This window comes from Macrotis lagotis, chromosome 3 (assembly GCF_037893015.1).
Source record: "Macrotis lagotis isolate mMagLag1 chromosome 3, bilby.v1.9.chrom.fasta, whole genome shotgun sequence".
Taxonomy (NCBI): Eukaryota; Metazoa; Chordata; class Mammalia; order Peramelemorphia; family Peramelidae; genus Macrotis; species Macrotis lagotis.
Genome location: NC_133660.1, coordinates 251,821,761 through 251,847,374, shown reverse-complemented (window position 1 = coordinate 251,847,374; position 25,614 = coordinate 251,821,761). Strand labels below are relative to the sequence as shown.

The following is a 25,614-nucleotide window of genomic DNA, read 5'->3' as shown; positions in this document are numbered from 1 at the left end:
CTCCAGGGTCCTGTGAGTCTTAATTACTTCATATTTGTAAAGCATTTAGAGATCTTTGAAAGAAAAGTGCTGAACGGTAGAATCAAAGTTCACTTGCAGCTATAATTGGAATGAGAGTTTGTGGTCCCTCCTTCCTCACTCAGGGGAAGTTACCCCTAGCACACCTATCTTCATAAAGAATCTCTTAGTTTTAAAAGTTTTTTTTAAATGGCAAAGGAGGTTGGGATTGGGTAAAAGGAATACTGGTCCTAAAAAGCACATGCAAACCAGGATCTTTATTGTTGCTCTTGTTGTTTTAATATTTGTTTCTTCATAAAGCTTTGGGGATAGTATGATCGTCATTTACTTCAGCTAAATTCCTTCTGTTAATATGCATTTATTCATTCTTAGGATCACAGATCAAACGCTAGAAGGGACCTTAGAAGACATCATAGATGAAAAAACAGGCTAAGACAGAGTAGGTTGACTTGCCCGTGGTTATTAATGCTCAGTGTTAGGGCTCTCTAGTTGAATAAGTCAACTACAGCAGGTACACAAGGGAAAATATGATAGGGTCAAAGGAGAGATCCAGATGAAGGGTTATAGGACAAACAGGAACATATAAATTTAGAGGTAAAAAGGATTTGGGATGTCATCTAAGTCAAACCCTCCCTTTCCTCATTTCTTTACAGATGAATAAGTTGATGCTCAGAGAAGGGTTACTTGACCAAGGTCATACAGCCAGTGAATGACATATTTAAAATTTTAATCTTGGTCATAGGACCTTAGATCTGTGGAAGGGACCCCAGAGACCATCTAATCCTGCTCCACTCCCCCTTATTTTTCATATCAGGAAACAGGCAAAACTTCAGAAATGGCGTTATCATCAGATTCTAACTCTTGAGCATGGATGCCATTCTGCCATGCCTGGGGCGAGAAAGGGTAGGATTAAAGAATTATAGTGATGGGGTCAGGGAAGACTTTGTGAAGGAGGTAGCATCTACACTGGGTCTCAAAGGAAGAAGATTCGATCTCGCTAAGATGCAGAAAGAATGAATACCAGGCATGGGAATGACCTTCACAAATGGCAGAAGCCAGGACAGAGTAGTAAGATCCTGGGGTATGACTAGTGGGGTCATCAAGAGGCAAGAGGAATTGGAAAAAAGAGGTTAGAGCCAATTGATAGACCTCAAATGCCAAGCAAAGGAATTTTGAGTTGAACCTAACTAGGCATTTTTTTTTTATTTTTAGTCATTTTTTTTCACTCTCATCTGACTATTCACATTTCCATTTGGAGATGTTCTTGGCAAAAGATAATAAAGTGGGTCAACATTTCCTTCTCCAACTTCCTTTACAGATGAGGGAAACTGAGGCAAATGGTCAGGACTCCAGATCCAGAGCTCTTATTATCTGAACTACCTAGCTGCCCCAGCTGTTGCATTAGGGCTTAGGGAAGAGACTGGAACTCCGTATACGCTCCTAAAAGTGCCTATGAGAATAAAGATAGGCAGATGGTTCATTAATTGAATGACTCTGACTGAGTAAGTCCAACTTTAGTGCCTCAGTTTACTTATCTATAATGTGAGGATGATGGTACTTGCCCTTCCTTCCTTACGAGACTTGTGAGGCTTTGTAAAAAAACTCTACAGAAGAGTAATTATGAGAGTAATTCAAACTGGAACTCCTGGAACAATAAAGCCTAAGTCCTTAAAAGTTCATGATATTCAACTTTGATGGGCTTTCCAGTCTTGAAGTAGGGGGTTCCATGATCTTTATTGCTTTTGTGCCTTTTTCATGGGAGTCTGGGTCTTTTGGTTTCACCTTCTTTGTCTACATAACTTAACCTAGTAGATGGAAGCAAACCAGGTTTTCTCTTTGGTCTGAATTATATAGATTACTATGTCAATCTAACCCTTGGTTTTGACCATGGAACTTTGTTTCTGAATCACATAGCCTATTTGCAGAATAATACCTGAGTAATGTTACAACTAGGTCCCGGTTAAATAACAATTCCCCATGAAGTGACTATTTAAATTTTCACTATTCAAAATTATAATTATATAAAATCTAGTAATTAGTTTGTGCTTGGTAGAAATACATAATATAGATTCAAATAATGTTACTATTTCAGGGATTCATTATTCTCACTAATTGGAGCCTGGCTTTGAAAATAGCAAATATATGTGAATATTTATCAGTCCATCTACCTACTCATCTAAGTACCTATTTTGAGTAAGAATCTCTGAGTATCTTACATTAAAAGATATTTTTATATGATATGCTTCAATTGAGAGATAGATTTACTTGGGGACTTTTTAAGTCTCTTGTCTGTTTTTGAAGTCATCTATTTTGGGGAGTGATAGAGACTGAAAAGACACATTCACAAGTGTCAAAGAGAAGTCCTCTCAACTCAAGTCCAACACCCTACCCACTCTCCCAAACTGCCTTTCAAAGTCATCTCTACATAGGAACTCATTTTCTTATATAGGCAGCATATTCATTTAGGAGACAAGACTTCCTAGTTATGTAGCCTCGGGTAAATTGCTTCATATCTTTGACTTTACTTTCCTCATCTAAAAAAAAAAATCCCTGCTCTAACAACAGCCTAGGGTAATTGGGAGAATCGGGTGGCACCCAAAGGTGGGAATGCATTCTATGATGTATGAATGGAAGGGAGCATTACTAAGGCACCATAACTTGGATATAACCATCCAGGTGATTGCTTAGCAAGTGGAGATTTTCAACAGAACACCTAGAGGAATCCTGTAAAATGTGAAGATGTCTCCTGCTAAGCTCTTATTAGAGCTTTTGTTGGATTTTCATTTTATCTCTATATAACAACAACCCCTTTTTTCTTTTTTACTGTTGGATTGACCAAAGATGGAAACCTCCCTAAAATGAGAGGGGTCGTGATTATTTGTAGTGCAGAATGAAGGAGAACAAATGATCAAGTTCAATTAGATGGTTTCTCAACTTTTTTTTCTTATGGAGTGAATTCACAGTCTAGTAAGAAGGTAGGACACAATCACAGAATATATATTATATATGTGTGTATATATATACAGACATATATAAAACATTACAGGAAAAGTACATTGAGCTTTGCAGAACAAAGTGCTACCTGATGGATAAACAAAGCATTCACCACCAACCAATGGGATAAAGAAAGCTTCATGGACATGTTCAGGCATATCTACCTCTTCACGACCCCATTTGTCATTTTCTTATTAATTTATTTATTTTAGGTTTTTGCTAGGCAATGGGGTTAAGTGGCTTGCCCAAGGCCACACAGCTAGGTAATCATTAAATGTCTAAAGCCGATTTGGAGTCAAGTACTCCTGACTCCAGGGCTGGTGCTCTATCCACTGCGCCACCTAGCCACCCCCTATTTGGAATTTTCTTGGCAAAGATATAGAGTTGTTTGCCATTTCCTTCTCCAGTTCATTTTTAAAGATGAGGAAACTGAGGCAAAGAGGGTTAAGTGACTTGCCTAAGGTCACACAGCTAGTGAGTGATTTGAGGTCAGATTTGGACTCAAGATGATAGTCTTCCTGTCTCCAGGTCCAGGGCTCTATCTGCTGTGCCACCTTAGACTTTAAAGGAATTCAATAGTCAATTATGCACTTACATGTATATAATGATAGTTATATGTATATATAAAAGCATCATAAATATATGGATATAGATAAATACCATCAACTCATAATATATTTAGCAATATTGCTTTTCTCCTTTATCTTTTACATCTCTTTTGATGCAGTGAAATAGGTCATCCAGAAGGCCAAAAAAGCCTGCAGTAGGACTTGGGAATATGAGGGTTGTCGTCACAGAGGCTGTTAGTTAATTGGTCATACTTTCCTGGGAATTGGCTGCTTACTAATTGAAGAGAGTAGGGAAGGAAGGAAGAGGAAGTCAAGAGGATTTGAAATTTCACATTTGGCTGCAAGCACTATTCCCAATGACTTTCTGAGACTCCCATTGGGTTGCTGTGAGCAGTACTGTATTGTGTTATGAAGACAGAAGGTGGATTCATGAAGACCTGGGAGTATTGTGTTTCTGTAGACTCTTTTTGATCCTTTTGTAAACTAAGATTTAAAAAAAAAACTATACTTGTTTAAGAGGTTCAAAGGACTTTTTATTCCAACCTTTAACAAATTTAGTGTACTTACTAAAGAATTAAGTATTATTATTCATTAAGTATTTAATAAATGATGTGAATGAACCAAGCATTAGTGTGTCAGTAAGTATTTATTAAATGCCTACTGTATTCATGACATGGGATAAAAGAGGGCCTGAACAAGACCAATAGCAGAAAGATGGAGAGAAGAGAGGAAATAACTCAAAGATACAAGAAATGAGTCAAAGATTCTCAGTTAGTTTTGGGAAGTTACTGGGTACTTTCATTGGCAAAGATGGGAGAACTGAGAGGAAGGAGCAATTTGGGGGAAATAATGATGAGCTTAATTTTATACATGTTGAGTCTAAGGTGATTGTGAAGCATCCAGTTGGAAATGTTTATTGGCAATTAGAACTTCAGAACTGGAAATTGGAAGGGAGACAGGCCAAGACCAGAGATATAAAACTGGGAATTATCAAGAAAGAAGTAATTGCGGAAATTATGAAAATGGATGATGTCTCTAGTGGAAAGTATTGCAGAAATGAAAAACAGAAAGCCATATACGACTGTCCACATTTGGAGGTGGGAGGTGAGAAGGGAATACAGAATTCAAATTACATTCAGATACAATCCTTAATCTAGATTCCTAGATCACTTAAATCCTTAATGGTGAACCTCAGAACCTTATTCATTAAGTGAGGAAGTAGCCCTAGAACTTAAGAAGACATCAGGAACCATAGCTATGGTCATGATATTTAGAAATGTAAGGGACTTCAGCCATCATCTAATATAGCCCTCCTTCTTTTATAGATGCTGACACTGAGATCCAAAAGTTTAGTTGACTTGTATAAGGTAACATCAATAAAAAGGAACAGGGTCTTTTGACACCAGAATCAGAGGTTGACCCGCTAGAATATACAAAAGACTTACTGGACCTGAAGCCAATGGCCAAAGGAAGAAATCCCTGCCAAAGGCAACATAATTTCAAAGATACTCAGGAATTTAATGTTTAGCCTATTTTGAAGAGAAGATTCTCCAACTGTAAAAGATTATAGACTATGCTTCTACCAAAAAGAAATGACTGGCATGCTTCAAGGCACCAACTACTAGCCCTATAGGCCTGCTTTCTTATCTCTCTCTTTACTTAGATTCTAAAAAAGAGTCTTTATACTTTGATGGTGTCCTTGATGATGAAGAGTTAGGATTTCACAGACAATAACAGACCACATCTTTATATCCCTATATTCCAACTGAGAGATGAACAGAAAGATTCCCATGTTTGTTGTTTATCTTTGAAAATCATTTGACTTGGCACAGTGAAATGAAGCCTCAATGGTTTTTGTATGGCCCAGGAGCTAAATCATTCTTAGCTCAAATATAAGCTCAAAATGAAAAACAAGAGATGGGTTCAATTTGTCCAACCCCTGGCCTAGATAGTGACATCATTGAATCAGCAACTTTATCTAGTATTTTTAAATCAGTATGGGCATCTTGCACAGGGACTACAAACAGACAGTAAACAGGAAGAAGACACTGGGGCGTATCTCTGTTGAGAAGCAGATAGTGATTTTGGTGAAATCCAAACTGTCACCTTTCATTTCTTTAATACAACTGTTTACCTCCTGTTATACTTTCTAGTTATAAATCATAGAGCAGTTAGATCTTAGAAGAATTAAAATTACAGTCAAAGGAAAGACTTGTGGTGAGCAGGAGCAGGCTGTGGCATGTTACCTGCAATGACATGTGTGTGAGAAGTCATGTAAAAGATGAGTATGACTCAAAAAGAATGTGGGTTAATAATGTATTGAGAGCCAGAAACCCTAAATGGATAATCCAGTTGCTACATTGGTATGACCCAAGAGGAAGGCTTTCAGTATGTCCAGAAAGTATTTATGGAAAGACATGGGCAAGAATCACACTGGATAGGGGCGGCTAGGTGGCGTAGTGGATAAAGCACCGGCCCTGGAGTCAGGAGGAGTACCTGGGTTCAAATCTGGTCTCAGACACTTAATAATTACCTAGCTGTGTGGCCTTGGGCAAGCCACTTAACCCCATTTGCCTTGCAAAAACCTAAAAAAAAGACCAAAAAAAAAAAAAGAATCACACTGGATGAGAAGGTGTGGAGGATGTACCCATACAGAGAACCCTCAGATCTGTCAAAATATAAAGTTAAAAGGCTAAGGTTGAGAGATAATGTACTCAGGAGTCTTTATATTTTGATCTAGACCTGGGAAGTCTTCACTGAAGGAATTCTTAATGAAGAAACTTCTAGCAATACAAATCAACAACTTCTTTGCAATTTACAGTTTTAAAACAGTTGCCTAGGACACTGTGACAAATATCAAAATCCGAAAGTCCTTTGACATGTAAAGTTTTCATAACCTGGCCCTTTCTTAACTTTCCAGTTCTCTTACACCTTACCCTCTTCCAGAAACGTTACAGTAGCCTGCATTTGGTTCTTCGAATTAGACATTCCATTTGTCACCTCCTTGACTTTGCATTGGTTGTTTTCTAAATTCAGAATTCTCTGCCTCTTCACCTTTACCTCTTAGCCTTCCTGTCTTCCTTCAAGGAACAGTCTCTCCAGAGGGTTCCTCTCAATCTCCCAACTGCTAATGGCTTTTCCTTTTAGATTACCTCCATCTACTCTGAATATATCATATATCTGCCTATTTATTAGCATGTGTTTACTCTCATTACACTTCTTGAGGGTCAGGTTGTGGGGTGGTGAGGGGAGGATGTGCCGTTCTTTATGTCCCTACTACCTGGCTTACATAGTAAAAACTTGTAATGTTGTTGACTGGTTGACAGTTACAGCTAGTAAAGGCAGAGCTTCAGCTGGAAGGCTGGCTCTCTGTCCAAAATGACTTTCAAGCAAATAAAAGATACTTAAGAGTGATCTCTCAGATTGGATGAAAATTTTGCAGCTGTTGGAGAAGTCCCTAATCGAGTGTTTACTGATTCCTTGTGGGAGGTATAAAAGAAGGAGACAACTAAATTGGAAGATAGAATAAATGGAAGACTAACGAAAGGACTCCCTGTTGATGTGAGGTTTTCCAATGGGAACTAACTGGGAGATGGAATCACACCTAGCTTCACCCAATTGTTTTTAGACCCAATACTGAATGTCAATTAGTCCTCAGGTGGAGAGAATTGAAAAAACCAATTCCTCAACAACAATAAAAATCTGCTGTTGCAGAACCTTCTCAAAGGCTGACCCTCAGAATGTGGAATTATTTGTATCTTCCAAACCTGTTCACCCCTTCCAGGGACATGGCAATATTGGGCCATTGTGAAACCCGAGAGAATCTGTGCAAGCATGTCCTCGGCACAAGGTTAGACCAACATGTACTGGAAGATTAGGACCTGCTTGGTAATGATAAGGAGGTTTTCCTAATGGTAGAAGACACAATGTCATCACTTGTGAAAGAGGGAACAACAACCTTAGATGAATTCACCCACTTCTTGTCATCACCTATTGACAATATTACCTATTGTTGGTCTGTGAAGTTTCGGGGATGGGATGGCAGATCTGATGGAAAGAGAACTAGATTAATTGAATTCCATTCAATTTGGCAAGCATTTTTAATTGTAGACTATGTGCCAGACCTGAAGGAACCAAAGACAAAAAAAAAAGGAAAGAATCCTGGCCCACAAGAAGCTTGTATTTTATCAGGAGACAGGGGTGAGGCAAGGAAACAGTTTATATGCACAAAATTAATTACAAAATCAAAAGAAAGTCATTGCCAGGGGAAGGATAGGCTTTCTGTAGGAGGTGGCACTCCAACTGAGCCTTGAAAAAATTTGGGAATTTTTCAAGGCAAAGGTAAGAAGGGAGTGCATCAGAGGACAACCTGTGCAATGACCCAGGGAGACAGGGGTGGAATGTTGCATATAGAGAAAACCAAAAAAGGCCTGGTGTGACTGAAACAGAATTCGTGGAAGAGTCATATTCAATAAATCTGTAAAAATTTGATTAGAGATTCATAGTCAAAAGCACCTGAGTTGAAGCCCTGCCATTACCAGCTGTATCTGTCAGACAATCAGCAAGTAATGAAGAATTTTCTATGTGACCAGGGTCAGCAAACCACAGTTAATGATCCAGATTTGGTCTTCCACCTATTTTTGTTTGACTCATGAGCTTAACATGATGGTTTTTAGCTCATATGGCAGGCCATTGTTGGACTCTTGAGATGAGAGAGGGTCATTGGAGTTTCTTGAACTGGAATAATGGTGCTTTTGGAATACCAATTTGGCTGCTATGTGGAGGATGGATTGAGGAGTGAAGAAAGTAGAAACAGGAAGACCAGTTAGTGGGCTATTATTTATTACAGGGAGGTGACTAAGAATCGGGAAATCTGGGTTCTAGTTTCAGCTCTGTCACTAATTTGCTCTATGAAGTTAAATAATTCAGGTCTCATCCTTTTCTGGTCCCTTTGTAGTTAATCTAATTTCTAGTTCTGGTCCTTTTCTATTAAATGAAGAGGTTGGACAGAGCAATTTCGAAGGGTTTTGCCAGTGCTAGCATTCTATGAATTATCCTCAGATTATATCCTATTTTCTATCAATTTATGAAATGCCGAGAAAACAGTTTGGTAATATGGAAAGGATTCTTCTGACTTTGGAAGTGGCAGACCTGGGTTCAAACAATGTCTCTGATAATCTATTTAATTCTTGGGCAAAACACTTTATCCTCATTGAGAATTTTAGTTTTCTTACCTGAAAAAAAAAATGAGAGGATTGGCCTAGATGGCCTCAAAGATCTCATTTTGCTCCAAACCTATGCTACTGTGAACCCTTGGGATGCATCTGTATTCAAGTCATCTATCAGTGGATGGGAAAAGATGATACTGTCAGAGGGTGGGACCCAGGGAAACCTCTTCTAAATATGACTAATAGACACAGTGTTTAGGTCAGCAAGTCTGATGTCCTTCCCCCACAGGATGCTAAACTGGTATCAGTCTTGCAGAATTATTTTTTCTTCACTCGCTCTTTTTCTCTAATTGGCTTCCCAGAGTACAATTGTAGGACATGGATCCAAACTTAGTGCAGCCCTCTGGCAAGCTGGGAAAGGACAAGCAATGTTGTATGCTGCTAAGGGACTTCCCCCAAAACTTCAAAGGCATATAAATAAACCTTAGCTGGCTGTGCAGAAATGAGCAAAATGTTGCTGCTTTGTAGAAGCTGTGATTGAAATTTAGATACCCACACAAGGTGGTACTGCCTTTGGAATCTGAGAAAATGGGTTCAAATCATGCCCTTTTCACCATCTATGGGAGACCTTGGACAGGTCATTGCATCCCTTTAGACTTCAATTTCCTCATCTGTAAAATGAAAGAGTTGACCCAGAAGACTTCCAAGGTCTCTCCATCTATACAATGACTGGAGGCATACCTTGGAGGTCCCATCCAGCTCTGAATCTATGATCCTATGATTTCCTAATTAAATCAATTACAAACAAACAAGCAAGCAAAATCTGTTAAGGTGTTACTAGCTTTTTTTGGCCTTTATTATGCAAAGTATTAGGAAGTAGTTGAAAAAATTACTAAACCTTTTATGTGAAAATGACTTCTTTTGTGAGTATCACATTCAATGTTCATCAACAGAATGTTAAGGCTGATCATGCAGCTAGTGTGGCTACCATATTAACAATATCCAGAGCAAGGAAGTTGCTAGACCCTCTGCTCCCGGTGCTAGTCTCTGTGAAGCACTGGGTCATGTTCTAGAGCCTACATTGTAGGAAATACCTTGACAAGCTAGACCAGCTCCAAACACGACCAGGATGATGGTGCTTTCTGTAGGGCATGACAAGTGCTAGAAAGTCCTGGGGGGGATTTACTGAACCTTGGAGAAGATTATGGTAGATCATAGATCTAGAAAGGATCTACAAGTTAGGGATCTCAGGAGTCACCTAGTCTAAGAGCTGGTACAGTAGACAAGACACTGGGCCTGCAGTTAGGAAGACCTGGGTTCAACTCCAACTTCAGACACCTATTAGCAATGTGATCCTGGCTAAGTTTCCTCAGCTATAAAGTGGGAATGCTAATAGCACTATCTACCAGGGTTGATGGGGGGCAGCTAGGTGGCACAGTAGATATAGTGCCAAGTCTAGAGTCAGGAGGATCTGAGGTCAAATTTGACCTCAAAAACTTAAGAGCAGTGTGACTTTGGCTTAATTTGCTTAATTCCAATTGCCTCGTTTTCTTCACCTATCAAATGAACCCAAGAAGAAAATGGCAAACTAATCTAGTGTCTTTGCCAAGAAAACCCCAAATAGGGCCACAAAGAGCCAGAAATGACTAGACAAACATAAACAGGGTTGCTATGAGGTTCAAGCACTTGTAAGAGAACTAAGATCCAGAAAAGAGAGAACTAAGGATCCAGGGTCATAGTTCACAGCACCACCAGGAATAGGAGAGATTGAATTTGAACTCAGATTTTTTTTTTAGGTTTTTGCAAGGCAATGCGGTTAAGTGACTTGCCCAAGGCCACACAGCTAGGTCATTATGAAGTGTCTGAGGCCGGATTTGAACTCAGGTACTCCTGACTCCAGGGCTAGTGTTCTATCCACTGCACCACCTAGTCACCCTGAACTTAGATTCTTGAACTTTAAATACAGAATTTGAGAAAACTTAGTGGTGGACATTTGTTCAAATGTTAGAAGGGCTTTCCTATTGAGAAGGGGTTTTACTTATTCTTCCTGACTCAGTAGAGGCAATGATTAGAATTTTCAGAGTGATAGATTTCAGCTTTGTCTAAGGAAAAACTGATTCATTTTAGCTAGCTACAAGGGGAGTGAACTGCTCCAGGGAACAGCATCATAGATTGAGAACTGGAGGAGGTGCTCCAATACAACCCTCACTTTACAGATAAAAAAAACTAAGCTGTTATTTTATAGCAAGAGACTTAGGAAAACCTCATTCTGGCTCTAGTTCCCCTGGGTAGCAGGGTAGAGGATGCCAAGCAGAGCCTGGGTCACTCATTATTTAACAGAAAAAATTCCTACAACAGGCTCAGAAGAGGAGCAAGCAAGATTTTCTGTTAGCTCACAGCTTATGTGGTTCCTTGACCATTGCATCCATCTGAAATGACCCCATTTCTCTGAATCCTGGTCCTCCCAGGTTCATTCTGACACAGATGCCCTGCTATTGTGATGTCAGTTTGTGTAAGGTATATTTCCTTAGAATTCAAGGTGGAAAGCATCACAACATTCATAATCATGACTGACGTAACCCTTTGAGAAACAGCATGCAGTGGTAGAGGTAATACCACTTAAGAGTCCATTTTAAATCCCTCTTTTGACACCTGTTGGTGATGAAACCCTGGACAGGTCACTTATGCCATCTAACTTTGGTTTCCTTGTTTGTAAAATGGTTACCTGATGGGACTGATGTGAGAATCAAATGAGATCATACATGGAAAGTACCATATAAATGCCAATTAATATTGCCTTTGAGGAGTTGTAGGATATGGTCTAGTCCCATTTCTGCTGTGTGTGACCCTGAGTGTGCCACTCACCTTAGGATACCAGTTTTCTCACCTCTTAAAATCAAGGGTATGGATTTGGTGGTCTTTAAAAGTTTTGTTGTGTTTTGTTTTCCAGTGTTAAATGATTATAATTCAAGGAAGCTGGCATATATATGGGAGAGGAAGTTTGGGAACAGGGAAGCCAGCTCATAGCTCTGTTACCTGTTGTGTCTATCTGAATTGTCTCCAGAAGAGTCCTCAGAAAGACCCTCAGGCTCACTGCTATTTTCATCTCCTATCCCCAGGATAGTAGCATATCACTGACTTGAAAGCAAGAAGCAGGAAAACATTGCCAGAACACTTGCAGTTGTTGCTTAGTAACTTTTCTGATATCATTATTATAGTGGGAACACCAGGAGGAATCATTAAAAATTGAGCCCATAAAGTGGCACTCCTTGGATAAGAGGGTAGGAAAAGAACCATCATTTACCCAATTTTTTTACTTACTTAGCAGCTGTCTAATCTTGGATTTCTACTTCAGCCAGAGATCTAATCCTGGGGAAAACACTGCATGTTTCTGTTTTATATTAAACTAAATATAATGGGCCACTGACATTAATGTGTGTCTATGTCCAGCTGGAGATTATCACTAATGCATAAATAAGCCTGCCCTTGCAGAGCAGAGCAGAGCATCATTGAATCTTGCGCCAGCCCGGGCATGCATCCCCAATTGGGTACCAACAAAAACTTTTAACTCGTTTTTCGTTTCCTTTTTTTTTCTGTCTTGTTCCCACAGTTCCACCAGGTGAGAAGAGTGATGACCATCCTTTTCCTTACTATGGTTATTTCATACTTCGGTTGTATGAAGGCTGCCCCCATGAAAGAAACCAGTGTCCGAGGACAAGGCAGCTTGGCCTACCCGGGGATGAGGACCCATGGAACTCTGGAGAGTCTAAACGGTCCCAAGGCAGGTTCGAGGGGACTGACATCCTTGGCTGACACTTTCGAACACGTGATCGAGGAGCTTCTGGATGAGGACCAGAACGTTCAGCCGAGGGAAGAGAGCAAGGATGCTGACTTGTTCACGTCTAGGGTGATGCTCAGCAGTCAAGTGCCTTTGGAACCCCCGCTGCTCTTTCTCCTCGAGGAATACAAAAATTACCTGGATGCAGCAAACATGTCCATGAGGGTTCGTCGCCACTCTGACCCTGCCCGTCGTGGGGAGCTGAGCGTGTGTGACAGTATTAGTGAGTGGGTCACGGCGGCGGATAAAAAGACTGCAGTGGACATGTCGGGTGGAACGGTCACCGTCCTTGAAAAGGTCCCGGTCCCCAAAGGCCAACTGAAGCAATACTTCTACGAGACCAAGTGTAATCCCATGGGTTATACAAAAGAGGGTTGCAGAGGTATAGACAAAAGGCACTGGAATTCTCAGTGTCGAACTACGCAGTCCTATGTGCGGGCACTCACCATGGATAATAAAAAGAGAGTTGGCTGGAGGTTCATCAGAATAGACACTTCTTGTGTATGTACACTGACCATTAAAAGGGGAAGATAGTGGATTTATGTTGTATAGATTATATTGAGACAAAAAAATTATCTATTTGTATATATACATAACAGGGTAAATTATTCAGTAAGAAAAAAATAATTTTATGGACTGCATGTATAAATGAAGTTTATACAGTACAGTGGTTCTACAATCTATTTATTGAACATATCCATGACCTGAAGGGAAACAAAGTCATTTGCGCACAACTGAAAAAAAAAAAGTCTGCATTACATTCCTCGATAACATTGTGGTTTGTTGCCGTTGCCAAGAATTGAAAACGTTAAAAAAAAAGTTGAAAAAAATAAATAAATTGCATGCTGCTTTAATTGTGAATTGATAATAAACTGTCCTCTTTCAGAAAAAACACACACATGCACACACACACACACACACATGCACACACACGACAAATTTGAACCCGAACATTCCGTTTCCATTTTAGACAGTAAAGTATCTTCAGTCCTGTTAGTATTCTCTCTGTTTTAATGCTTTTGACTTCTGATAGCGTTGGAATTAAAACAATGTCAAGGTGCTGTTTGTCATAGCTTTCCTGGCTTTTGGGAGGGGGGGGGGGGTGGTAGGGTTGGGAGGGGGGAAGGGATTGGGTTTCTTTTGTTTTGTTTGGTTTTTTAAAGTTCTCACAGAGGGAACTGGGGGAGGGAATGGGGAGAGGAGCAATCCCCACCCTGTGTATTATGTTGTAAAGGTATTTGCTATAGAGACCACCCTATTGGAAAAAAAAAAGCTAGGGCAACCCAGCAAGTGAATATTCATCTTCCCCTTTTCTCAGGGCCTTTGGGAAATCCTTCTCACACTCCTCTGGGTCCAGTCCATTCCAAAAGACCTTACTTTGCTTACAGCCCATCCATTTTTTACTTCTGGCTTCCTAATTCCCTTCCCATTACCCCTATCCAGTTTTTGGACTCCCTCTTGGTTTTTCCTCCCAAGGAAGAAAAATCTGTTGCAAGCATTAAAGTAAGTGAATGACAGTACCTTGTCATCCCAAGTCCATCACCCAAAGCAAGGAGAACCACAACTTTGCCACCATGTAACCAATGTAACCAATGGAATCTGAGGTGTTTAAATGTGGAACCCAAGTGAGACTTTTTCAGGCTCAGTTGTAGGAGTAGAAAATGTCCAAAGAAGGAAAATACTCCCTGAGCTATGCATTCAGGAATCCCAAAGACTGAAAGAGTCAAAAATCACAGGTTCCCTGTAAAGGGAATGATCTCTCCTATGGAGGATAGATCCAACAGGTAGGTTGTTGATGGCGTGATAAGGAAAGAATTCCCAGGCTGCAGGCAGCAGCTTGGATTTAGGCAAGGGTGGAGAGGTGGCATTTGAGACATTCAGAAAGGAGCAAGACCAGAAGAACTTCCCCAGGAATGCCTCTGGAACCAAATGGGCAGAGCTGTTTGTACCTCACGCTTCAAGTGCCTACATTATCTAACTATGCTTAAGAGGTCCTCACTCAACAGGGCCCTGCTCAGGCAGTTTCACCCCTGCCTTCCCCACCCCTACCCTACCACTCCGATATCAATTTTATTCTGGGAAAACCCAGAGAGCCTGATAATTCACTCGGAGATCGGATTGTAGCGTTCTAATGTGGTAGATGCAAAGAGAGACCTAGTCGGTGTCTGCCACAAGAAGAGGCTGATCACCTCTGAAATGAGTTTCATTCAGCAAAATCCCCAGTCCATATTTATAGAAACCTTCTGACAGGATTTCTCAGTGAAGACTCAGGCAGAACTATCAGGGACACAAATACTGACAATTGCCCAAGGGCTTGGTTCTCAATAACTGAGATTCCTGTAGCAGCTTAGGGTTTACCAAATAGACTACAGTAGTCATGAGACATCATCTGATTCTTAAAACAGCTCTGTGAGGTTAGAAGAATAAAGATGATTATTCATTCCTCCCCCCTCCCCATACATACACACACACACCCTTTCTCCCTTCTTCAGATGAAGAAACTGAGGTTCAGAAGGTAAACTATCTTGCCCAAAGTTATACAAATAATAAACTGCAGAGCTTGGATCTCAAATCCAGCTCTTCTCACCCCCCCCCCCAGTCTAGTGCTTTCCTCACCCCCCCCCATTATACAACACTGCCTCCTCCAAAAGGAAGCCAAAGAGACTTTGACATGACTTGGACACTTTGATATTCCCTAGTGATTCAAAACGGTTCTCAGAGTTCTACTCAACTAATGCTGCTTCTCTTCCTCAGCTTCTACTATTTTCCTGTCAATAGTGAGGATTGCCTAGATCAGCACTGCCTACTCAGCCTACTTAACTCAGTGTGAGTTAACACAACAGCCAAACAAACTGGGAACTTGGGTTAGTGTCTCATTAGCCCTTTAAATAACCAAATCCTATAAAACTTAACACTAGGATCCACTTCTGTCATTTGACCTTAAATCCTATTTTCTGACCTGGAGGAGGATAATAATGTAAATGATGTCCTTGTGTGTAAGAGAACCTTAAGTATTATTCTGTTTTGTGGTGGTAAGAAACAGATAAGAAAGGGAGCTACACCCTGATACTGGGAATTAAGTTCCAAACTCAAAAATGGAAAGAATATCTGCAAAGAAAATGTCCATCCCTCCATCCATCCATTCATTCATCCATCCTTCCTTTCATCCATCTACCTATTTACCCATCCATCCATTCATTTATCCATCCTTCCTTTCATCCATCTGTCTACTTATTCATCCATCCATCCATCCATCCATCCATCCATCCATCCTTTTATCCTTCCTTTCATTCATCTACCTATTCACCCATCCATTCACTTATCCATCCATCCACACATCCTTTCTTTCACCTGTCTACCTACTTACCCATCCATCCTTTCATGCATATATACATTTGTTCATTCATCTCAATATAACCTATCATCAGGAATAATATTTCTAAACACCTGCCCTCAAAGAAGAAAGTGAATGATCTTCCAAAGTCTCTGCAAGACGCCATTTATTATAGGTTTGTTTTGTGGGTTTCCTTTTAATGCATCTTTGTCATGGTGTCCTAACACTGTAGTGAATGTTCAGACTTTCTGGTGTCCATGAGATTCCCTCCTAATTCCTCTTAGGGAGAACAAAACAAAAGAATACACTTCATATCTGGCATCAGAGTCCCCTGGGATTTCTCAAATGTGTTGATAATGACCTTTCTGAAAAGTGCCAGGAGAAATTCAACCCTTGTTCAGACTAGCTCTCACCATCCCCAAGCTAAAGCATCATACTCACAGGCTTGGTGGTCTTAATTGGTTAAAGATTTTTGTTTTAAAAGGGAAAAACAAAAGATCTCTCTGTGTTGTTCTTCATTTTGTTTTTGCTTTTGTTTTTTGAAGTCTTGCCGTGGTCTTTGTGGCAGAAGTGTTTCATGCATGGCAGGCAGTGGGCCTAAAGCTTTGTTATGGTGATACTCATTGAAAATGTAAGTAAATGTCTGTGGCCTTGTTCTCTCTATGGTAAAGAGATATTATTCACCATGTAAAACATAAATATTTATTGTATTTTTAGTCTATTTATATAATTCTGTTATTGAAAAAATTGGCATTAAAACTTAAAAGCATCAGAATCCTATTGTAAATACAAGTTCTATTTAAGTGTACTAATTAACATATAATATATGTTTAAATATAGAAATTTTTAATGTTTTTAAATATATTTTCAAAATACATAAAATCTGGGGGTTCTGGGTTTTTTTCTCTTCACTGTAAAGCGAACATGCAAACATTTTACATAAAAAGGTATACCCACTGCTTTAAGACCCATCTAACTTGTTTCAGTGATAAAATATCCCTCCCAGGAAAAGGCTGCTTTATTTCAAGGGGAGAGCACTAGAGAATTAGTCCTTCAGGTTTAGGGTTCCAGCAAGGACCTCAGATCAAGCCGATCATCAAGAGAGGGAGACCAAGTGTCATTCTGCACTGATATTTTGAAAGTTTCCCCTTTAGAATAGGGACTTCTCATCTAATTCCAAACCATGTATCCTAGCAACAGCAGGAGCCATGAATCAAACATAGCTGGTTCGATTCAATTAGAAAGTAACTGTTAAAATCAAAGGCGGTTTACTTGAAGGTAATGAGAGTAAATTGCTTCATATTTAGAGAGTCAATAGCTAAAAGATGGAGACGCAAATTCAATATTTAGAACCAGGTCATGTGCCCTTCATTTGGAAGTGGTGCCATTGACTTTATTTATTTATATCCATTATGGTGATTTAATTTGTGTACTATGGAACAGGGCTCCAAGGCTGGAGTAGCCATGATCTAACAGACTGCTAGTATTTCTAAAAAGATGGGTCCCTGTGAGTGCTGCCAAGCCTCTGGGCAATTAGTCAGTGTTTACAGTTATCACTATATCTTAGAGAAATAAATGGAAGTGTTTTAAATTAGAGAAAGGACCACTAAAAAAAAAAAAGGTAATCTGTTCCTACTCTTTGGGCTTCCCATTAGAATAGCCAACCATCTATTCCCAGAATGTGGTGAACGATATCTGTTCAATGTATCATTTCTATTTCAAATGTAGACACATGGTTCCCTCTGGTATTGTCTTATAAATAAGGATTGAGAAAGTCATAACAAACATTGAAATTGTGTTGTATGTAGATGGGAGAGATTAATCACTAGGTTCTAATCCATACGAGAAATTCCCTAAGTATTATAAACGAAAAGTCTCTAAGTAGTTCATCAGAATATTAGCCCAGTCTGTGAATCACATCATTACTAAACTTTTGCCAAGGTTAATTATTTCTCACAGCAGAGGAAGACAAGTATTTTGAAAGAGTGGAGTATGGAGAAAGAATGAAATATGATGTCCAAATTTTTTGAAGCTGAGAATGCTTGGGAAGCATCTAAAGAAGTGTTCCTCACAAGTTGAAGTGAAAGAAAGAAAAGTGTATGAATTCACCAATATGGGGTCATCTTTCATGATCAATTTCTGCACAGTTTCTGAGTTCTGCCACCAATCTGGCAGTGTCTGGACCTTTGAATCTGGTGGGTGTTGGCATGATGATATTATGGACCCTTTGGTCACTTCAGAGCAGTCTTCTTCTTCTAAAGTTACATTGGTTCTTAACCTGTAGTTCTAGAAATAGAGAAGACTGATTCAATAAGGTGTGTAACTAGAGAGACACTTTAATAATTCAGTTTGGGGAGACAATAGGAAGTGAATATTCTAAAATTTTAGGGCTAAATTTAGAATCATCTATGTGTGATGATACAAGTGGGCTTGGTTGGGCCCTTTCCCCCATCCCTAGAGCAAGGATGGAGGGAATGAAGCTAAAGATGGCTAGTGACTCATGAATATCCATGAATATCCCTTGACTCCTAATGATTCTACTAACTCCTCTGTTTAGCCTTCTCTGATTTATTCATGATTGGTTTTCCCAAAAGTATTTGGAGGTTGCCTGCCTTACATTGCTGCATTTTCAAAAGACTCTATCTCCTTTTGACTACCTCAAAATAAAACCTCATAGCCTCTAACATCTTCAGCCCACCTAAGGTCAGTGATGATTGAATAAAGCTGACTTTCTCAGAATTTTTGCTCATAAAGTTTCACTTTCCTAAACCAGAGAAAAGCAAGAAGCCAGGGTAGCAATGAGATAGAATGCATATGCCACCTTGTACCCTTGTTTTATGAGTGAGTGTATCCATTAGTGGTTTATATGCTTCCAATAAACCCTGGAATTACAGCTACTGTCTGTGAGGGTTTGTTTTTATTCTTTGAAACACATACCTGGAGGAGGCAGGGAGGAAGGGGGAGAGACTGCCATTTTTTATTATACTATTACTAATGTGACTACTTTAATAAGAAGAGGCACTGGCTTAGAGTTAGAAGAACCAAGAACCAAGTCTGAGCCTTTTCTCCAACACTTACTATCCCTATGACCTTGAGCAGACTACTCTAACCTCCCTCCCTGACCTACCTATTTATAGAATAGGTAGAATATTATCAGCACAACCTACTTCATAGGATTATTGGAGGAAAAAGCAGTTTGAAGTGCTATATCCTGAAAGAATATATACTTATGAAAAATTATTATTAATATTGACTCAGAACTGGAATATATATATGTGTGTATCCATACATATATGTGTATATCATATATATATATATACACACACATATATATATATATATATATATATATATATATATATATATATATATATATATATACATATAATCGATCCTCTCATTTTTCGGATGGGCATTTTAGGACCCAGAGATTTGTTCCATAGTCACAGAGTTGATTAATTTAAAAGACAGGACTAGCACCTAGATCTCCTGAGTCCCTTTATTCCCCATAATTGCAGTTCCTCTCAAAATTGCAGATCCCTTTCCACCCCCACCCCCAATGCAGTGGGAGTTGGTGATGTGTCAAAACTCATTGTTAATGATTAGTAGACCAGAGGAGAGGGTTGGGTATAACAACCAAACAGTATTCTTTTAACCAGACTCAGGATGAAAACCTTTTCATCTGTTTGATCAAATCCTAAAAGAATAACAAAGCTGCTTTTGTTTTTTATCTTTTAAATTTTTAATTTTTTTCAAATTGCTTGAAATTTAATAAGCTTACACCTAAAATAACTTGGAAAAACAAAAGACCTAGGAAAACCCTGGGAAAGGATAAAAGGAAATAGTGACAAAGGGAAAATATCACTTCCAGACCTCACTCTATATATTATCAAGCAGCTCTCTTTAAACTATCTGATATTGGTAAATATCAAATATATATTTTTAAAGGAAAATTTACCTTTTATAAACAAAAGTCTTTTGGTAACACTCAGGGAAGTTAAGTTATATGGATGGTGATTGATTGGGCAATTGGTTTTGTAAATTCTCTAAAGGAAATGTCAAAATCAGGAAATGGCCAGTGATTATGTTAATGAATCCTTGACTTATGGAAAAAACGAACTAGTGATTATATTCATCTCTTCCTCTTGGTAATAGCTCCCATGTTAAAAAAAAATCACTAAGTAGGAATTTAAGACAGCTGCCTAAGATTGTAGGAAAGGTAGTTGGTTCCACTTATAGAATCAGTTAGGCAACAAACATTTATTAATCTCCTCCTATCTACAAGGCACAGTACTGAGTATTTAGAATAAAAAAACAAAAGTGAAAGTCCCTACTTTCCAGCAGCTTACATTATATTAGGATAGATAACATGTACAAAAATTGGTAGAAGGTCAAATTTGTCTGGGAGGAGTAAGCAGCTGGCTGAACTGGGAAAGCCTTTGCCTCCTCCAGAAGGTCAAATTTAAGTTGAATTTTGAAGGAAGTCCAGGATTCTAAAAGGCAGAGATGAGGAGAGAGAAAACACATGGAAGTTTAAAACACATCTAAGTTTAAAAAGAAGCCTGAAGTCATGTGCTAGTTCATGAAGGATCCCCCATGCTAGAAACTCTAGAGAGAGTAAACACCAGGTACGACTGTCCAACATGACAGTTTCTGAAGCCACCAAGGACTTCTATGCCATTTTGTGTGATGACATGGAATTGGAGAGTTACCTATTCTAATTAGAGGGACAAAGGCTAGGAGCTTTGCAGTTCAATAAACCCATTAATGGTGAGCTGCTAATCTTTTCACATCCGGCTAAAATTGGAAGGTATTTTTCTTTTGGTAAAATAAGCCTTTTTCTATATGACTCTCCCCTCCCCTTCCCCCTACAAATGCATGTTCAGATAATTATAGGGTTTGCCATAAGCCTATAAAAGCCCAAGAGTTCCTGTTAAAATACTTAACTTGAGATGTATTTTCTCCAATTAAAAAAAGGCACAAAGAGATTTGTTCAGCACTGTTTTTGATACCCTGTCACACTTTGATGGATTTCTAAGAAACCATTGGGTAGAAACTCACTGTTGAGTTGCAGAATCTATGGGAGACTTTACTCTGATTTCCATATTGATGAATCTCAAGGGGTCATGTTTCTTTAAAATTCCATATCAAGCATTCCTACCCAAGTTCAAAGCTAATTAGTTGGGCTAGACTTTTCAATGAACAGTCAAATTTGAATTAAATAAGCCTCAGAGAAGGGTTCCTTATACAGCTGGGGGGAAATCACTATGCTACAAAAATTGACTCCAATTGGATACTCCAAAGGATTTATTTGTTAGACAACATCACCAAGGAACAGGACAGAAGAATGGAAGACCATTGGACCATTGGGGAAACAGGCAAACTTAGAGCTTGGGCATACCTGCCACATTCTGGAAGAGAATTCCCAAAGGGAAGGGATGCATAAAAATGTTTTCCCACAGTGTCCTAGCACCTAATCTGTGCCCTATACATTGCTCTAACTAAGCTTCTAGGAAACCTGGATTTGAGTTTTCACTAGACTCCTAACTGGCTATGTCTTTTAACCTCCCTAGGGTTCAATTTCTTCATGTTGTAAAATAAAGAGATTAGACAAGAAAAAATGAAGACATTGGACTTGATCAGTTCTCCAATGTCAATGACTCATGACTCCTTGAAGAATTAGCAAATACTTTTTTCCATAACTGTAGTTCGAAGTAATCCTCTAGTTAGTGCAAGGAGATGTCTTTGGATAAATCAATCACTCAATCAATTCTTACTACATTCCAGTAAGTAGAAAGTCACTAGCACTTAAAACTTTGGAAGTGAGAATTTGGATCCTGGCTCACCATCTCACCAATCTTTCATTCAGAATTCAGTCCAGACAAAGCCTGAAAGATATCAAGAAAACTATTAAAATACAGGTCTAAACATGCTACCTCTTGATTCAGTAAACTCCTGTGACTTCCAATTACCCCCATGATCAAATAGAAAACACTATGTTTGTCTACATGAATCTTCATCCCCAACTCCATGGCTTTTCATTGACTGGCTCCCATTCCCTGAATATTCTCAATCCTCATCTCTGGGCTTCAAGTCTTAGCTAAAATCCTATCTTTTCCAAGAAGTCCTTCCTGCCACATTTAATGCCCATGCTTAACCTCTAAGAGGACCTTCCATACCCCTGTCTTTGTCTTGTATGTACATTGGCTTGGCATGCAATTTCCTCTATTAGAATATTGCTTTTCTTTGTATTCCCACTGTTTAGCAGAGAATGTGTTGCCTTGTGTATAAATATATCTAATTTTCCATCTAAGAAAAATACCTCCCTTACCTCAGCTGAACTGAGATGTAAGAGGATATGCCTAAAAGCTGCATAGTTGGTTCTGGCTTTCTATTATGGCAAAGGTAATGTGGGATTCAATTTGGTTAGCAGCCTTCAGTAGGTTCCAGGTACTGTATTAGAGGCCAGTGATGAAAAGACCCAGGCCAAAGAGTTTGACTTTTTTCTGAGCTTCTACTTTGTACTGGGAATGACAGCAGAAGGAATTATCAATACCACCTACTTCATAGGATTATTGGAGGAAAAAGTAATTTTGATAACTAGGTCAATTTCTTTCCAACTATTATCTCATAATCTTAAAACAACCTTGGTAGTATCACCATTTTACAGTTGAAGAAACTGAGGCAAATAGCAATCAGGTAGCTTACCCAGGTCACACATAGCTGGTAAGAGTTAGGAGGTTTGGTGGCAGTTAGGTGTTGCAGTGGTTAAAGCACCAGCCCTGGACTCGGGAGGACCTGACACTTAATAATTGCCTAGCTAGTGTGACCTTGGGCAAGTCACTCAAATCCCATTGCCTTAAATAAATAAAAAATAGTTTTTAAAAGTTGTAAGATTAAATTGGACTCCAGACCAGTCACTCTATCCACTATACCACCTAGTTGCTTCTACATACTTTCCTTATGGTTTTTCAGTGATAGCTAGATAGGACTCTATCCAAGAGTCAGGAAGACTTGAATTCAAATCCAGTCCTCAGGTACTTGCCAGCTGTGTGTGATCCTGTGGGACCTTGGGAGATAGACTCCCAAGAATTTCTATATTCCGTAGTTATCAGAAGTATAATTTCTCTGTTCTTTATAAGATATACTTTCATTAAATATTCCCCAATTGTGTGTAAAAAAATTAGCATTCATTTTTTGGAGTTCTCTACCACCTAGCTCCCGATTATCTTTGCACATTCTATTTCAGTCAAATTGAGCTCCTTCCTCCTTCCCATACCTGCCCCTGAGACTTCACAGCTAGGAAGAAAGCCTTCCTCAATGCCAAATCTCTAGCTTCTTTCAAGATATAACTGAGATGACCCCTTCTCTGACAGTTTTTCCTGTTTAACTGCATCTACTTTCATTTCCCACCATGTCCCCCTCATTAATGTTCTTTCCCTTTTGAAGATATTTTATGTTTATTTACCTGTGAGTATATTGTTATCCATACTTCCCCTCCCTCAGAGTCAGCTAGGATGCAATGGATCGCCCACTGGCACTGGTGTCATAAGAATCTGAGTTTAGGGGGCGGCTAGGTGGCGCAGTGGATAAAGCACCGGCCTGGAGTCAGGAGTACCTGGATTCAAATCCGACCTCAAACACTTAATAATTACCTAGCCACGTGGCCTTGGGCAAGCTACTTAACCCCATTGCCTTGAAAAATCTTAAAAAAAAAAAGAATCCAAGTTTAAATTTTTCCTCAGACATTTTCTTACTGGTTATAGGATTCTGGGCAAGTCACTTAACCTTTTTTTAATCTTTATTTTCCATATCTGTAAAAATGGGATCAATAATCTCTACTTCCTCTCCGAGTTGTTGTAAGAAGTGAAGTAGCATCAATTGTCTCAACAAGGGATAGGGAAGTAAAGCCACCTTGATGTCCATATGCCCTCCCATACCCAAGATTATGGGCCTGGGTGAATGAAAGGATGGGGAGATGCTCAAAGGAAGCAAGGAAGTTTGGAAGACAATGGGTTTCTGTTGTAGGGTAGGGATCATCATCATCATAAATTAATATTTCTGTGATTGATGGGTATATTCTCCCATTTGATCCCCATGACAACATTGTGCATAGGTGCTATTATCCTCATTTTTCGTATGAGAAAAATGAAGCTGGGAGAGGGCAAGGTGGGAGAGGAAGGGCTCCTTCCCAGGATTATCTAGTCAATGCATCTGAAGCTAACCCATTGAACTTGGGTCTTCATGAGTGAGTCCTTCACTCTGTTCTCTATGGTGCCCAGGAAGGACTAGAGTGGAGAGAGAGCTGACCCCCAAAACGAAGACTGGAATTTGACTCTCAGATCTGACACTTGGAGCCATAAGCATCATTTCACCTAATCTCTGAAATAGGGGGATTATAACCCATACCATCAGATCAGCAAGGTTGAGAGGAAAGGACTTTGTCAGAACTGGAAAGCACTGTAGAATTGGAAAGCAAAATTATTATTTTTTTTCTTCCCAAAGCTTCTACATAGCTTTTATAAATTCAGGACCTAGTGTAATCAATTGTAACACTCCTGAGCTAGGCTAAAAAAAATAGGATGCTATCTGCAGCAAATTAATAAGGAGACGATTATTCCACATAGGGATTATGTCCCTATACCTGCCAACCATGTTCTTCTACCAATGAAATGGAACTATTATTGGTCACAAATTAAATAGGCTTCCTGAATTAATGCTCAGGAGTAGCTATTAAAGTCCAGATGAGGTCTGAACTTTTTTAGCCCAGAAAATACCCAGAGCCTCAAAATAGAAATCGGTTTTTCTTACCCTCTCCATAAGCCTCTTCCGAAACCTAGAGACTGGTTTTTGAAAATGAGGAAATAGATAAGATTAGTCCAACATCCATGTGTACATAGAGGTTTACATTCAAGAAATAACAGCTATTTATTTCTTCTAATGTGCTTTGTGGTCACAAATCAGAAAAGGCTGTAAGGGTCAGCTCTCATACCTCCTTCTCAGCAGTCTAAGGAAATTGAAAAGAATTTCAGAATCTTTGAGGACAATAGAATACTCTAGATCCAATCAATCAGTCCTATATATTAAGTGTGATCATGAGCTAAGTGCTGTGGGGAATACAAAAAGAGGTAAAAGACAGACCCTGCCCTCAAGGAGCTTCCTATCTAATGGGGGGGGATAACAAGCAGACAAATATATATATATGCATATATATACATATGTATATATATATATATATATATATATATATATTCCAAGCTATATACAGAATACATAGAAAATAACAAGGGGAAGGCACTAGAAGTAAGGATTGGGAAAGGCTTCCTGTAAAAATAAGATTTTAGAATCTAAAAAGAAACCAGGGAAATCAGTAGGCAGATATGAGGGGAGTGATGGGGGATCAGAGCCGAGTATTACAGTGTTGGTTCTCCTTAAACAGAATAATCAGAAAACCTGGATGGGAGAATAAAAAAAGAGTTTATTTGCTCTTCAAGAAGAGGGCATCAGCTTCATCACATGAGTTACAGCTCCAGTAGGTGTGCAAGCCCCTTTCATCCTAGTCCCCAAAGCCCCAACCCCTGGCCCACTACCTATTGGCTCACCATCTTTCTGCAAGCATCTAGTCAATCAGCAAAAAAACATTTTCAAGTCTTATTTGCTTTTATTCAAATTCAATTTTACCCCCATCAGAGA

At 39.2% G+C, this 25,614-nt stretch overlaps 1 protein-coding gene across 5 annotated transcripts in view; it reads left to right on the top strand.

The window, feature by feature from the left end:
- BDNF (brain derived neurotrophic factor) overlaps positions 1-13,252 on the top strand; it is a 71,649-nt gene extending 58,397 nt beyond the window's left edge. For 4 of the 5 annotated variants that reach the window (XM_074227571.1, XM_074227573.1, XM_074227572.1 and 1 more), the window contains exon 2: positions 12,360-13,252. In XM_074227571.1, coding sequence (XP_074083672.1) covers positions 12,381-13,121 — 741 coding nt within the window. In that variant the 5' untranslated portion in view covers positions 12,360-12,380 and the 3' untranslated portion in view covers positions 13,122-13,252. Of the gene's footprint in view, positions 1-11,016; positions 11,359-12,359 lie in introns of those variants that run through there. The other variant, XM_074227570.1, reaches the window with a different exon arrangement.
- Positions 13,253-25,614: the final 12,362 nt, after the last annotated feature.